The sequence below is a fragment of the Elephas maximus genome, chromosome 3 (genome assembly GCF_024166365.1).
Source record: "Elephas maximus indicus isolate mEleMax1 chromosome 3, mEleMax1 primary haplotype, whole genome shotgun sequence".
NCBI lineage: Eukaryota > Metazoa > Chordata > Mammalia > Proboscidea > Elephantidae > Elephas > Elephas maximus.
This window is the reverse complement of record NC_064821.1, coordinates 134,429,078-134,445,267: the sequence shown is the minus strand read 5'-3', so window position 1 is coordinate 134,445,267 and position 16,190 is coordinate 134,429,078. Positions and strand designations below refer to the sequence as shown.

The window sequence follows — 16,190 nt, the reverse complement described above, 5'->3', positions numbered from 1 at the left end:
AATACTTTATATGTTTTTAAAATAGGTAACCATAATAATAAACAGTAAATCATTTTTCTGTGATGTTGTTTTGTTGTCGTTAGGTGCCATGGAGTCAATTCTGACTCATAGTGACCCTATGTTTAACAGAACAAAATGCTGCCCCGTCCTGTGCCATCCTTACAATCACTGTTATATTTGAGCCCATTGTTGCAGTCACTGTGTCACTCCATCTCATTGAGGGTCTTCTTTTTCACTGACCCTCTGCTTTACCAAGCATGATGTCCTTCAGGGACTGGTCCTTCCTGGTAACATGTCCAAAGTATGTAAGTTCCAGAGAGTTTTTTGTTAAAAAAGAAAAAGATAATAATAAAAGCATGGTTTATTATTATTGTGAAACAATATACTAGAAAAGAGTACATATTTCAACTACATAATATAACAACGATCACTTATAAAAATTGAAAATAAAAAATATTAAAAGAAGAGAACATTAGCACAAAATAAGTGCTAGATAAAAAACATTTTTAAAAACAAAAGATAATAACAATAATATTTAATGTTTAAAAGTTATTCTTCAATGAAATTTTAAAACATGTAGAACATTAAGTGACTTATATGATATGCTTGATCTTTTTGGTGTGTGATAAATATTCCAGATGAAGAAAAATTTCTTTCATTTTGCATTTGACGTTGGTCCAGTTGTTAAAAGTGCTTCCAAAAGCATCATCAGATGGGGCATTAGGGTATATGTTGCTTTTTATTTAAATTTATTTATTTATATACATACCCCAAAACCCAGTGCATATATATATATACCTGTTGCTGTCAAGTCGATTCCGACTCATAGCACCCTAGAGGGCAGAGTAGAACTGCCCCATAGAGTTTCCAAGGAGTAGCTGGTGCATTCGAGTTGCCAATCTTTTGGTTTGTAGCCCTATCTCTTAACCACTGCACCACCAGGGGTCCATGAATGATGTAGAATGACATATATATCATTTCCTTTTATAAAAATGAAAATATTTTGCCTGCTTTACAAAGAACAGTTGTTGGGTGCCGTTGAGTCGATTCCAACTAATAGCAACCCCATGTGACAGAGTAGGACTATCTTGTAGGGTTTTCTTGGCTTTAATCTTTACAGAAGCAGATCACCCGGTCTTTCTCCCGTGGAGTGGCTGGGTGAGTTCAAACTGCCAATCTTTCAGTTACCAGTCAAGAGCTTAACCCCTGCTTTACAAAGAGCTGTAACCTGTAGCAAATATTCAAGCACTGCAAAATGCAGCAAACATGACCAAGTAGTATTCAAATAACATAACATTTGGATCTCCTAGCAAGGTCAAAAATACTACCCAGAATCACATATTGAAATTGCCAATTTAGGAACTAATTTTACTTCCAAAACTTGTTATTTCTTGAAATTCCTCTTATAGGATTAGCACAATGTATTCTGTGTTTATAAACTTATTAATGTTTATTTTATTTTCAAGAATGACTCACACACAGGCAAGGCCATGGACACACTTACAACATAGCAGCAATTACAAGCCAGACTGTCTGATTAGATCTGCATTGCTTCCCCCCTGTGTGTTCCTGTCTTGGTTTCCTGGTTGACCTTAAAACTTTAAAATGATAAAAAGAAAATATAGCACAATATCTGCACAAGGCACAAAAAGTGTTTAAACATGAATGAAAAGATTGATAAGTTTTACAACCTGTCAATCACAAAACAGCATGAGAAAAGTGAAAACGTAAGCCACAAACTGGGAGAACATAGTGGAAACACATGTTTGTTACAACTAATTGCTATTACAAACAATTCTCAAATGACATTGAATTGACAATAATCAAAGTTTAGTTTTTGTTCATGACCTAGTCCAATATAGATCAGCACAGAGCTCTGTACCACCCAGCCAGTTAGTGATGCAGGTTCTTCCATCTAGTTCTGCCTGGGGTTTTTGAGTCCTCCACAGAATCCTCTGTATCTGTCTGGCTGATAAGGTAAGAGAGATAAAGTGGAAGATTGCATGGGAGATTCTTTAGGGGCAGGTTACTGAAGTAGAATGAGTTATTTCTGCCCACATTCCATCGACCAGGAAGCAGTCAAATACTTTCATCTAATTTCAAGGGAGGCTGGGAATTATGGACTCATTGTGTGCCCAGAAAGCAAAGAAATGGAGTTTCTTTCCACAGCATAAAATTGAGAAAGGATTAATATCTAGCATATGTTAAAAACAAATTAAAACAACAGTAGCACTAACAATAGCAAAAACAACAACAAAAAAAACCTAATTTAATAAGAAAAAGAAAATTAAAAAATGGCAAATTACATAAATATGCTTTCCATAGAAGAGGAATCCTGGGAGGCCAAAAGCTGTTCAAACTCAGTAGCAATCGAAAGATATGCAAATTGAGACCACAATGAGCTATAATTTCATAGCTGCTAGATTGGCAGAAATTAAGAAGTATGCCAATACTGAGTAATGAAGAGGAAGCAGATCACTGGAAACTCTTATACTATAGGTGGAAATGAAAATTAGAAAGCCACTTTGGAAAACATTTTGACATTTTTGTATAAAGTTGAATATTTGCATGCCCTTGTGCCTTATTGCCTTATGGTTCCATTTCTAGGTTTATGTCTTAGAGAAACTCATGTACATGTGCACCAAAAGACAAGTTCAAGAACACATAATAGCTTTGTTAGTAAAGGTAGAGAAGTCTCTGGATAGTGCAAATGGTTAACACACTTGGCTGCTAATCAAAAGGTTGGAGGTTTGAAGCCATTCAGAGATGACTCAGAAGAAAGGTGGGTGAACTGCTTTAAAAACATCAGCCATTGAAAACCCTGTGGAGCACAGTTCTACTCTGACACATGTGGGGTGGTCATCAGTTGGAGTCGACTTGAAGCAACTGATTAGTAAATGTAGAAGACTAGAAACAAGTCAAATTTCTATTGACAGGAGAATGGATAAATCAAGTATGGTATGTTCATACACTGGAGTGTAATACAGAAGAGAAAATAAACGCACTCACAGCTACAGGGAACAAAGTGGATGGATCTAAAAGCAACACTGAACAGCTAAAGCAAAAGAAAGAAATCATAAAGTAAAAGAGCTGAATGGAAGATTTCAAAGGGCAGCTTGAGAAGACAAAGTGAAGTATTTTAATGACATCTGCAAAGACCTGGAGATAGAAAACCAAAACTGCATTTCTCAAGCCGAAAGAACTGAAGCAAAAATTCAAGCCTTGAGTTGCAATATTGAAGGATTCTTTGGGGGAAAATACTAAATGACACAGCAAGCATCGAAAGATGGAAGGAATATACAGAGTCACTGTACCAAAAAGAATTGGTTGAAGTTCAACTATTTCAGGAGGTAGCATATGATCAGCAATGGATGATAGTGAAGGAAGAAGTCCAAGCTGCACTGAAGGCATTGATGAAAAACACTTCCCCAGGAATTGATGGAATACCAATTGAGATGTTTCAACAAATGGATGCAGCGCTGGAAGTGCTCACTCATCTAATCCAAGAAATTTGGAAGACAGCTACCCGGCCACCCAACTGGAAGAGATCCATATTTATGCCTATTCCCAAGAAATGTGATCCAACTGAATATGGAAATTATCAAACAGTATCATTAATATCACACACAAGTAAAGTTTTTCTGAAGATCATTTGAAAGAAGCTGCAGCAGTACATCGACAGGGAACTCCCAGAAATTCAAGCCAGATTCAGAAGAGGACGTGGAACCAGGGATATTGTTGCTGATGTAAGATGGATCCTGGCTGAAAGCAGAGAATACCAGAAAAATGTTTACCTGTGTTTTATTGACTATGTAAAGGCATTTGACTGTGTGGATCATAACAAATTATGGATAACATTGTGTAGAATGGGAATTCCAGGACACTTAATTGTGCTCATGAGGAAACTGACATAGATCAAGAGGCAGTCATTCAAACAGAACAAGGAGATACTGTGTGGTTTAAAGTCAGGAAAAGTGTGTGTCAGGGTTGTATCCTTTCACTATAATTATTCAATCTGTATACTGAGCAAATAATACGAGAAGTGGGGCTATATGAAGAAGTGGGTATCAGGATTGGAGGAAGGCTCAGTAACAACCTGCATTAGGCAGATGACACAACCTTGCTTGCTGAATGTGAAGAGGACTTGAAGCACTTACTGATGATCAAATATCACAGCCTTTAGTATGGAATACACCTCAACATAAAGAAAAATCCTTACAACTGGACCAATAAGCAACACCATGATGAACGGGGAAAAGATTGAAGTTGTTGGGGATTTCATTTTAGTTGGATCCAGAGTCAACACCTATGGAAGCAGCAGTCAAGAAATCCAAGGACGCGTTGCATTGGGAAAATCTGCTGAAAAGACCTCTTTAAAATGTTGGAAAGCAAAGATGTCACCTTGAAGGCTAAGATGTGCTTAACCCAAGCTGTGCTGTTTTCAATTGCCACAAAGCTGGACAATGAATAAGGAAGACCAAAGAAGAATTGATGCCTTTGAATTGTAGTGTTGGCAAACAATATTAAATATACCATGCACTGCCAAAAGAACTAACAAATCTGTCTTGGACGAAGGACAACCAGAATGCTTCTTAGAAACAAGGATGGAGAGACTACGTCTCACGTATTTTGGACATGTTATCAGGAGGGATCAGTCCCTGGAGGACAGGTAAAGTAGAGGGTCAGTGAAAAAGAGAAAGACCCTCAATGAGATGGATTGACACAGTGGCTGCAACAATGGGCTCAAGCATAACAACGATTGTGAGGGTGGCACAGGACCAGAGAGTGCTTTGTTCTGTTGTACACAGGGTGGCTATGAGTCAGGGCTGACTTGATGGCGCCAAACAATATAAGGAATGTTAAATTTAAAAAGCAAGTTGAACAAGTTTACACACAATTTGTTGTCATTTTATAGAAGTAAAAAAAAAAAAAAGGCAAAACTAAGCAATATACTGTTTAGAGAAATATATATACACAATTAAATACTAAAAAAAGAACACTAGGGACTGATACCAAAATCAGGATAGCAGTTGCGGGTAGAGGGTAAGAGGGCAGAGTCAGGGTCTGAGATAAAAGAGAAGCACATAAGTAGCTGCAATGCTTATTGGTAATGTTCTCATCCTCAAGCTGAGTGGTAGTTCATAATAAAAGTAAAATTAATTTTATTATCATGCTTCAAAATGTATTTTTGGTGTGTATCAAATGGTTACACCCTCAACTATAACCCCAAAGGCTGGTAATCTGCTTCCAAAAGGTCACAGCTTTGAAAACCCTATGGAGCAGTTCTACTCTTCACACATGGGGTCACCATGAGTCAGAATCACCTTGACGACAACTAACAACATCAAATGTGACACTTTTTTTTTTTTAAGCAAGCTCCATTGTCTATGTATGGGTATCTAAATAAAGAAATACAATAACTCAAAGTTTCATATGAATGGATATTCCATCTACCAAAATAAATTTTTAGCTCCAAAAATGAAAAGGAATTAATATTTACAAGCGTATAACTTATGCTAGGCATAGTAATGGTTGCTTTACACACATCCTATCAATTTAAATTCACAATTTCTTTCATTAGACAGATCACACATAGAAGGAAATGGGGAAGTAGAGTGGTTAACTAACTGCCCCCAGGCCACAGAGTCAATGGCACAGGAAATTTGGACTCCATCTGCAGGGTTCTAACACCTGGCTTTTTCAATTCACCAGTCTTCTTAACCCTAACTAGGGTTAAGTGAAAGCCATTATTTATTCCTGCAAACCTCTTTAAAATTCAGATTGTTTCTGAACAATCAAGCATTTCAAATGCCACCATCATGGCGACTTCACTGTTACAGTAAGGAGTGTTAAATCAAGCAGAGGCACAAGGGCATTAGAGATTCAATCATGTTTTCCAAATTGCACTTGAGAATTCAGTGTGCCAATTATATCCTCTTGGGTATCTACCTTGTTCACAGCACTTGGAATTCAGGTTAATGAGAACGTCATAAATTTCTTGTACCCCTTTGCAAAGAAAGACATTTCCATTTATACATTATTTTCATACGAACTGGGTTTAGGATTTGAAAAAGGTTTTTTAGAAGGTCTCATGGCTCTTGACATACTTTCAGGAATACCCTGTTATGGAAATTTTTTGGCCTTTACAAACCAACTCATGGCCAATATACCACTACTAATAAATTAATTAAAACAAGCAAGCCCAAAATGGTTGTAATTAAAACTAATAAAAGTTTTGGATTCACTCCTGATAAGGAATAAACTAAGGTTTAATTTTTAAAAAGAATGCATTAAGAAGAAGGTTACTGTCCTGAGGCCTGTGGGTATTTCTACTCACAAACATTTTTTTTTTCTAAGAACTTTTCCAAGGCACTTTCTGTCCCAGCACCCAATCTAGCACCCAATCTAGAAAAGACTCTATTCGACAGTTCACTAATTTCACAGAAATTCTCTGATATTACAATGCTTAGAGATGCTACGGGAGTCCCTTCTTGGTAAAAACGCACGACTACTTGAACCTACCCAGAGGTGCCTGGGAAGAAAGGCCTGGCAACCTGCTTTGGAAAGGTCACAACCTTGAAAAACCAATGGAACACAGTTGTCCTCTGCACACATGAGTTCCCCACGAGTCAGAACTGATTCATAGCAACTGGTTTGGATTTTTGTTTGTTTGCTTAGAAAGGGTACAAGGCTGAAGGCTTGAAAACAGTCTTAGACTTCAATATTTCACCTTATATGCAAAAATCAGAATGAAAGGCTGCAAGAGAGGACTGAGCAGTTGCTGGGAGCCAGGCATTTCACCTCCATTATCGCGTTTAATCCGCACAGCCACCTGAGAGAACTTGGCCTCTAGGGGCATAGGCCACAAGGGGGTGGCCCCTTGGCAAGTCTGAAGCCCGAGCCTAAGCCCTTGCACCTCCTGGCGCCGAGGGACTGAGGCAGGACTAGCCTTGTCTCTCCTGAGCAACTAGTCATAATCGCTGCAGCCTCCACTTTGTCGAGTAGTGTTAAATGGGCTGTTTATTGGGGGTGTCAGGGGCGTGATGCAGTGAGGCGTGCCCAGAAAACAGGGACAGCACCGGCTTCATTCGGACCGCCTCCTCGCCCCACCTGCTCTCCAGAAAGGCGGCCCCAGAAAGGGCGTGGAAGGGAAACAGAAATGGAAAGGAGGGTCACCAGTTAAAGGCGAAGACGGTGGGAGGATGCCATCGGCGGCGACTGGCAGCAGCTGGGTCAAGTTGGCCTCTGGGCCTGAGTGGAGCCTCAGACACTGCTAGAGCGCGCGCTGAAATGTCGTGTCCCCCAGCTGTTGAGAAAACCTGACACCTCCCCAGCTGACTCTGCTTCCGCGGTTCGCTCTGGTGCCCCCGACCCGCGCCCTCTCCGCGCTCCGGGGCCGCAGGTGAGCCGAAGCGACCCAAGTCGTGCTCGGCACCGCCGAGAGGCATCAGGTGTCGTGGGAAGGCTGCCCGGGGCGCGCAGGGAGGGACAGCGATGTTGCGAGCCGTCGATGATACAAAGCAGGAGGGTCGGGGTCCGCAGACTTCGTTGCCATGCAGGGGAGTCAGGTGGAAGCAGGGTGCGAGATGCAGGTTTTCGACACAGCTCCGGCTCAGCCGCCGGCTAAAGGTCAGTGTGGGTGCGCGCCGGCCGGGGGCTTTGCCCGGGGCGGGGTGGAAAGAGGCAGTGCTCGACCGGCGCGCCCCTGTCACCGACTGAAGCTGCTGGGTGGGCTGCCTCCCACCGGGACCCTGAGGCGAGAATCCGAGAGCAAGAAAAAAAAATTTTTTTTTTAGCAAGAAGCCACCCCTAATCCAGAGTCTGCACTAGGACTGTGGCGGGGTGGCCATCTGGGTTCCTGCTGGGGGAGGAGGGGGGAGCTGTTTTTGAGGTTGCTCTGCCGGCCACTCTGAACTCGGACTTGGACTGTCCCTGCGCTGATTGAAACCAGGCTCCAGCCAGTCCTGGGTGGGCCCTGGATGGCGTAAGCGATTAAGCGCGGACTATTTTTATTAACCCTGGTGGCGTAGTGGTTAAGAGCTGGGCTGCTAACCAAAAGCTTGGCAGTTCAAACCCACCAACCGCACCTTGGAAACTCTATGGGGCCATTCTCCTCTGTCCTAGAAGGTTGTTATGAGTTGTAAACGACTCGACAGCACCTAACAACAGCTAACCCAAAGCTTGGCTGTTCAAACCCACCAGAGGCGCCTTGGAAGAAAGGCCTGGTGCTCTGCTTCCGGAAGGTCACAGCCTTGAAAATCATTTGGAGCAGTTCTACTCTGCACATATGGGGTCACCATGAGTCAGAATCAACTGGACAGCAGCTAACAACAACAAAGGGCTGGGGCAGTGCCTGGGGATGAAGGGGCGGGTGTTGCAGGCATACCTTTCTGAATAATCGCTGTAGCCTCAGCTCCCACACGAAATACCAGCCTAACAGAGTCAGTTTGAACTTTTGTTTAAGCGACAAAGAAGAAAGAACATAGACTGAAGTTTTGAGCTTCGGAAGAAACGAGGTTGCCTTATTTTATCTCTGTGAGGCTTTTACCATTTACACGTATTCCCTGGCTTCTCTAATTCTCTGCCGCTGAATCCAATTAAGACTCTAACTGCCACAAATAAGTAACCTCTGTGTTAACGTGTCGGCTCTAAGACCATGCCAAATACCTCAGATAGACTCTCCTGATTGTCCTCTTAAACTGAAACAGCATGTTCGGCGCCAGCACTGCCAGGTGAGTGTGAAAGGGTGTTGGCGAAAACTCCTGAAACAGCTAGGGGTCTGGACAGTTTGAGTTTTTATTAAAGTGCACGTTCGGAAAGGTGGTTAGCATCGTGGTAAAGCTAACGTTTGCAGCAAATTTAGAGATTAATGGTAATAAATGAAATGTGTTGCTTCCGGGACAACTTGGTAGGACGTGCTGAATAAATTAATGGTGGTTGGCTCATTTTCTTTGTTCCTGTGGGTTAATATTACACGGTGTGTTACACGGTGTGTGGCTAGCTTGTTTAAAATTTAATTTTCACTCTATCAAAATGGAAAAGGACTTAATGTGACCACAAAGCTGTAATTCACCAACTTGTGTTAAGGGCCTCCTCATTATTAACTGCTTCGTTATTATGTTAATTATACATGCTAGTTTTCATCTTAAGTCCCATAGTGTCTTTAAATGCTGGTTAAAATGTCATACCTTTTTGAAAAAGACAATAAAATGAGTGAAAATCTTTAGGGTTGCATAACTTTTTTCTCTCCTTTATGTTTTTACCTAAGAGTTACTGTATTCATAACATTGACAAGCATTTTAGCACACACACGGGAAGCCACACTTTAATGAATTCCTGTCATAATTACTTTATTTTGTAGGAACTGAATGCGGTGTATAGAAAATATGTCATATTTTATTCACTAAGCAATATCCTTATTAATTTCATTAATCAAAAATTTAAAAGCTTTTTCCACAGTTTTAATAGTCACTATTGCTTGGAGACATTGGGTTTGCAAAGAATGTTTGAATCTGAATCAAAAGTAGGATTCTAGATTTGGAAAGTAGTGTGGCACCTAAGCAGTGACTTGTCAGATACTGTATGAATATATAGGTTTAAAAAATTTCCCCTTCATCTCTGAATACAAATTATTGTAAAAATATCAAACGTATTTTCTTTCAGTATGAAAGGACTCTTCTCCCTGGTGGTTTGGGGTATTTTATTTTTGAACAGATTCCATATTATCTGCATTAGTGTGAGGGAGAATTCAAGATATGGTCCCAGTGTCTGGAATGACGTCTTTGTAAATGTTGAAAAACTTCGTAATAAAACCAGCTGTACCCTCTTCAAAGGGACAAATGAAATAATAGATCAGAAGTACTTTGGAAAGTAAAATGTACTAAAGAGATATAAGTCCTTTAATAAAAAGCAAATACAAGTGATTTGGCTTGCTAGGATTTGGACTTCATTCTCCTTTGTAGAACAGTTGCTGTAAGTCGTGGGAGGTTTGCATTGCCCTTGTGAGTCTCCTAGGTTGTTCAGGTAGTTGCTCTGTCTGCTGGGGGCTTAGAGTGAGTGGGGTTGCCTCCTTAGTGCCAGACCCTGTGAAAGGGCTTCATTTGTATTTTTCTTTTAATCCTCTCTACAATCTTGTGAGGGTAAGTGTTGTATTCCCATTTTGTAGATGAGAATACTGAGGCTCAAATAGGCTAAGTGACTTGCTGAAGGACACACACGTGTCAAGGAGTAGAACCAGGATTAGAAACCAAATCAGATCTTGGTTCTGTGCATCACACCAGTTGTCATTAGGTGTGGTGGAGTCGATTCTGACTCATAGTGACCGTATATACAACAGAACAAAACGCTGCCCAGTCCTGTGCCATCCTCACAATCACTGCTATGTTTGAGCCCATTGTTGCAGCCATCCATCCACTGTCGTAGTCAACTCATCTGTTTTGCTGACCCTCTGCTTTACCAAGCATGATGTCCTTCTCCAGGGACTGGTCCCTCCTGATAAAATGTCCAAAATACATGAGACGAAGTCTCACCATTCTTGCTTCTAAGGAGCATTCTGGCTGTACTTCCTCCAAGACAGATTTGTTCATTCTTCTGGTGGTCCATGGTATATTCAGTATTCTTCACCAACCTCATAATTTAAATGCATCAATTCTTCTTCGATCTTCCTTACTCATTGCCCAGCTTTTGCATGCATATGAGGCAATAGAAAATACCACGGCTTGGTTCAGATGCACTTTAGTTCTCAAAGCACCATACCTGACTACCTCAGTGGTTTTAAACCTTTTTTTTTTATTTGATAATCTGAGGAAAGTTTCAGTCTTTCCCAGGAAAAACGTCCGTATCCACATATCTGTAAAATTTTGCATATAATTTCAGAGTCCACCAACCCTTTGAAGCTCTTGCCCAGGCCCTCAGGTCAACAAAGCTTGCTCTAACTAAATCTGTTACTGAATCAGGTAAAAAAAAAAAAAAAAAGGCAAAAACGAAAACATGCTATATATGTAAATGCACACATACATGTATTTTACTAATAGCAGCCCTTGAATTTGGTAATTCTCACTTCAGTGAAGATTCACTTGGTAACAGAAACAAACAGGAAAATGACGTCTTACTTTCTAATTTATTCTGTAAACTTCTAAAATGCAGTTTAGAACAATGGTGTTTATTTGAAACCAAATCTTTTGTTTGGGACTTCTCAAGTATCCTGCAATAGCAAAGAATATGGACTTGTGCCTTTACTCGCTGAATGGAAACTGTTTTTATCCCTCTCTAGAGATGGTAAATCCTGAGATAGTTTTAAGTGGCTGCAACTCTCACGAAGAGGAAAATCGCTGCAGTTTTAATCAGCATACTTCTGTCTCTGAGGAGCTTCTGTTAGAAGACCAGATGAGGCGGAAACTCAAATTTTTTTTCATGAATCCTTGTGAGAAGTTCTGGGCTCGAGGTAGAAAACCATGGAAACTCGCCATACAAATTCTAAAAATTATAATGGTGACTATCCAGGTGAGCATCTCTGATCATGAGGTTGATAAAGGCCTCTTTTAACGACGAAGTAGATGTACGAACATCATTTGCTCTTCACCAGTTTTTTTTTCTTTTCATCACTCACAAAGTTATAATTTAAGACACATAATCTAATTTGTTTTCAGGGAAAGAAATTTTGATATTTTGCTTCCAATCAAGAGGTTTATTTGAAGTTTTCTAAGTCAGCTATGTGAACTAGCCATTGGTCATACAGAGGACTTTCTTTTCCTTCCTAGTTTCCTGGGAATCTTTTTCTCTTCAGAGACTTCAGAGGTTTCTGTTACAGGTAAATGCTTGGATTCTCACAGCACCATGATCATGGGAGTCATGACAGAGGAAGAATGTGGAGTTAGCTAAGAAAAAGTATGGCATTCGTGAAATAGGGGACTTCATTTTAGTTCAAAAGGAAATTTTGAATATTATTTCCTTGGCTTCGCTAAACATCTTTTCGGAAGCCATGTTTTGTGATTCTTGTATATACTGGTGTCTATATATACACACCAAAAAACCAAACCAAACTTGTTGCCATCAAGTTGATTCTAACTCATAGGAACCCTACAGGACAGCATAGAACTGCCCCATAAGGTTTCCAAGGAGTGGCTAGTGGATTTGAACTGCCAACTTTTGATAGCAGCCAAGCTCTTTACCACTGTGCCACCAGGACTGTATATATATATATATATGTATATATATATTTGTTGTTGTTAGGTGCCATCGACTTGGTTCCAACTCATAGTGACTCTGTGTACAACAGAACGAAATACTGCCCGGTCCTGCACCATCCTCATAATCATTGCTATGTTTGAGCCCTTTGTTGTAGCCACCGTGTCAGTCTGTCTCATTGAGAGCCTTCCTCTTTTTCACTTACCCTCTATTTTACCAAATATGATGGCCTTCTCCAGGGAATGGTCCCTCCTGATAACATGTCCAAAGTATGTGAGAAGAAGTCTTGCTATCCTTGCTTCTAAGGAGCATTCTGGCTGTGCTTCTTCCAAGACAGATTTGTTAATTTTTCTGGCAGTCCATGGTATGTATATTCAATGTTCTTCACCAACACCATAATTCAAAGATATTAATTCTTCTCTGGTCTTCCTTATTCATTGTCCAGCTTTCCCATGCATGTGAGGAGATTGAAAATACCACAGCTTGGGTCAGGCGCACCTTAGTCCTCAAAGTGACATCTTTGCTTTCTAACCCTTCACTGAGGTATTTTGCAGCAAATTTGCACAATGCAATATGTCGTTTGATTTCTTGACTGCTGCTTGCATGGGCATTGAATGTGGATTCAAGTAAAATGAAATCCTTAACAACTTCAATATTTTCTCCATCTTCTACAGTGTATATATAAAACACACTAGTATGTGTAATAATCACAAAATATAGTTTCACATAAAGATGTTTAGAGAAGCCAAGGAAATGATAGTCACAATTTTTCTTCAAACTAAAATACCTCTCTTATATATAATGAAAAGTTTATCTCTTGTTTCTCATAAAGAGAAAACACCTGTGTCAGTTGAACGTGAATATTTTTGGCTTTAACAACAATAGAGACCACTTCAGTATCTGCGTACTGGGTACTGGGCTAAACATTTTTCAGGCATCATCATGTTCAGTTGTTAAGTAAATCTTAGGTAGGTAGTGGTATTCCCATTTTCCAGATGGCAACACTGGAAACTGGAAGAGTAGAACCGAGATTCAAACCTTCAAAAACACATGCACTTAATCACACCTTGATCTTTTAGGGAGGTAAAATTGTGTTTCCTAGTGTGGTTAAGAGGAAAATTGGCTAACAGTTTAAGGTGTTAAGCCTGCCTGTTAGTAATAAGCACGTAAAAAGCATATAGGTTTTTAAAAGGAACTGAGGATTTCTTCATTGTGATGTTGCCTTCATGCAGATCTAAACAGTCAAACAAATACTACATAAAAGCAACTTTATAATGGAGCAAATGAGGGTGATGGTGTTGTGACAGGCTCAAACTTTTGAGGGAAAAGAAGGTGGTTTTTCTGTTAAGTTGGAGATTTTGTGTCTGCAACAGCAAATGGAAGACGTCCACAGAAATGGGCTTCCTTTTCCTGGCTCAGTCTCTGAATTACAGCAGTTCTCTGTGTGCCAATGTCACTCCTGTCCCCAACTAGGCCCTTGAGGGCAGAGACCATTGCTTCTTGCTATGTCCTTAGCACCCAGCTCAGTGCCTGGCATGTAGAAGCTACTTGTGTGTTTGAATGACCTGATTAAGAACATCTTTGGGAATTCTTTGAAGGCTGTTTGGTCATTGGCTTCAACCGATGAAAAATTTCTGGACTGTCAAGCTATCATTTTATTGGAGTTTAAATGAGGACACTTAGCTTAAAGAGGCTCTTCAGACACAGGTAGAGACAATGGCATACGTGGAGCACAGGCCATCCATCATGAGGTGAACTGAGATGGGGAAAGATTTGTCTACTCTCTATATTTTTCCTGACCAGGCCCTGGTTGGATCACTTTGTGTCACATGGTGGGGCAAATAGAGCTTGGATTTAGTCTCTCAGACTTAGGTTCAAATTTTGACCTAAGTCAAATTTCTAGTGATGTGACTTAAAAAAAATTTTTTTGACTTCTATGAGCCTTTTCATACTCACCTGTAAAACGGGTATATTAGGATCTATCTTGTGAAATAGTTATGAGGAAAGTTCCTGGTATAGTATATTTTACCCTCTTTCTATATCAAATACATGCCGCCTCATTCTGGGATTTAAGTTCGAGTGTACTTTCTAAGCTTACAGTGCATGTGCGTGTGTGAGAGAGAGGTGGTTTGGGAGAGAAGGTGAGAAACTTAGAGTGAAATAACTTTTTAGGTATGATTGAAAGGGCTTATGTTAATTTCACAGCACTGAGGTTAAACAACTGTTTTGTGTGTGAACAACTGAATTTCATGTAAAACTTTGGAGTCAATCCTGCATGAATATTAAGGATATGATATGTTAATATATTGAGTTCAGAAGTTAGTTGAAAGGGTATTTGCTATTTTGGGCCTTATCATTACAGTTTTGGTAATTAAACCTAGGAATGTAGTTTGATCATAGGTCTTAGACTTATCAATGATATTTCTTACAGTGTATTATCCACGTATTTCAAAACCTTTCTCGATGTTCTTCTATTAAACTCTCCTCCTTGCCATCCAGGCCCGTGCACCATCTGCTTCCACTTTTTAAACTGCTATTTTTTTTTCTTAAACTGTTTTTCTAATGGATTTTGTTGGTGTCCTTGATGTTCTCCCAAAGTGCTAAATTCCACTTGGCCCTCTTAGCCTTCCCCCTGTGTTCCTTAATTATCTCCTGTTCATATACATTCTTCAGGGTTTATATCATTCCTCTTTCCTTAAGGAACCCTTCCCGTCTATTTAGCTAAAGCGATCTTGCTTTTCTGAGTCCCTAAACAGCTAAATGATGTGCTTTTGAAGGTGGGGGCTGTATCTTAAGTAAGATGATACATTAAATGTTGAAAATGTGCAGCTATTTTTAAAAATTTTAATACTAGAAGCTTACCTTATCTTTAAGGACATACTAATTCATAACTGCCAGAAGTTTAATTTGTACCAACTGTACTCAGGATTAATTACACGTTGAATCTTTAATAGATAAATTAGTCATTATTTATGGAGATCCTTTGCTTCACTGTTTTTTTACCCTCTTATTTTTCCTTTCTTTTAAGCTGGTCTTATTTGGGCTAAGTAACCAGATGGTGGTAGCTTTCAAGGAAGAAAACACTATAGCATTCAAACACCTCTTCCTGAAAGGATATATGGACCGAATGGACGACACTTACGCAGTATACACACAAAGAGATGTGTACGATCAGATCATCTTTGCAGTGAATCAGGTAAATCAGGACTGCGAATTCTTTACTTCTGAGAAAGAACAAACGGGACAATGCAAGGTACATAATAGTACATACCAAGGCACATAAAATTAGCAATATGCATAATAGTAACTGACATGCAAATGACTTATGCATAAAACCTTTAAAAAATTTTTTTAAAGTATTGACAAAAAGCTTGCACAAAACTAGAAACTGAGAAAAGCTTTTGAGACAGAAACTTTGAAAACTTAATTAAAAGGATCAGAGCTAGGGGTTGGCAGAGGAACCTGAAAGATTTAAAATCAGAAACCATGACCCTGATTGTAAGTAGTCATTAAGTTCCTTTCTGGGGCTTTAACAAGTAATGAGAGTATTAACTTTGTAGAGTGTATATAGCAACCAAGACCTGAAAACTCATTTTAAAACTAAGTAAGGCCTTTATGTCATAGCTGACAATGATTTTATTGTAACATTGACTAACTGCCCAAAAAAGTGAGATTGGTTTTTATACAGGCAAGTCAAATTCCTATTCTGAGTTTTAATCAGCTTTTTGTTATAAACAGTACTTTCTCAAGCTTCCAAACCTGTGCTTTAAGCCTGTTCAATTTCTCTAAAGTTATTCTGAGCCAAATTGGTAGGGTTTAATTTTTTTGTTTTGTTTTCTTTTTATGAAGGGTGGGGGGAGTAAAGGTAAGAAGTAAACAGTCCATTAAGTTCCTTATATATCTTTACTTTTATTATTAGGCCTAAAGCGAGTCTTCAAAGTATAGTTTTTGGCATTCAGGCCATGGTGTTTGTCCGATTTCTATGTTCTTCATGAAATGTATGC

At 39.6% G+C, this 16,190-nt stretch overlaps 1 protein-coding gene across 5 annotated transcripts in view; it reads left to right on the top strand.

The window, feature by feature from the left end:
* Positions 1 to 16,190, top strand: part of MCOLN3 (mucolipin TRP cation channel 3) — a 48,531-nt gene that overhangs the window by 7,798 nt on the left and 24,543 nt on the right. For 3 of the 5 annotated variants that reach the window (XM_049879659.1, XM_049879657.1, XM_049879660.1), the window contains 2 exons: positions 11,273 to 11,502; positions 15,215 to 15,382. In XM_049879659.1, coding sequence (XP_049735616.1) covers positions 11,275 to 11,502; positions 15,215 to 15,382 — 396 coding nt within the window. In that variant the 5' untranslated portion in view covers positions 11,273 to 11,274. Of the gene's footprint in view, positions 1 to 6,401; positions 8,733 to 11,272; positions 11,503 to 15,214; positions 15,383 to 16,190 lie in introns of those variants that run through there. The other 2 variants (XM_049879656.1, XM_049879658.1) reach the window with 2 other exon arrangements.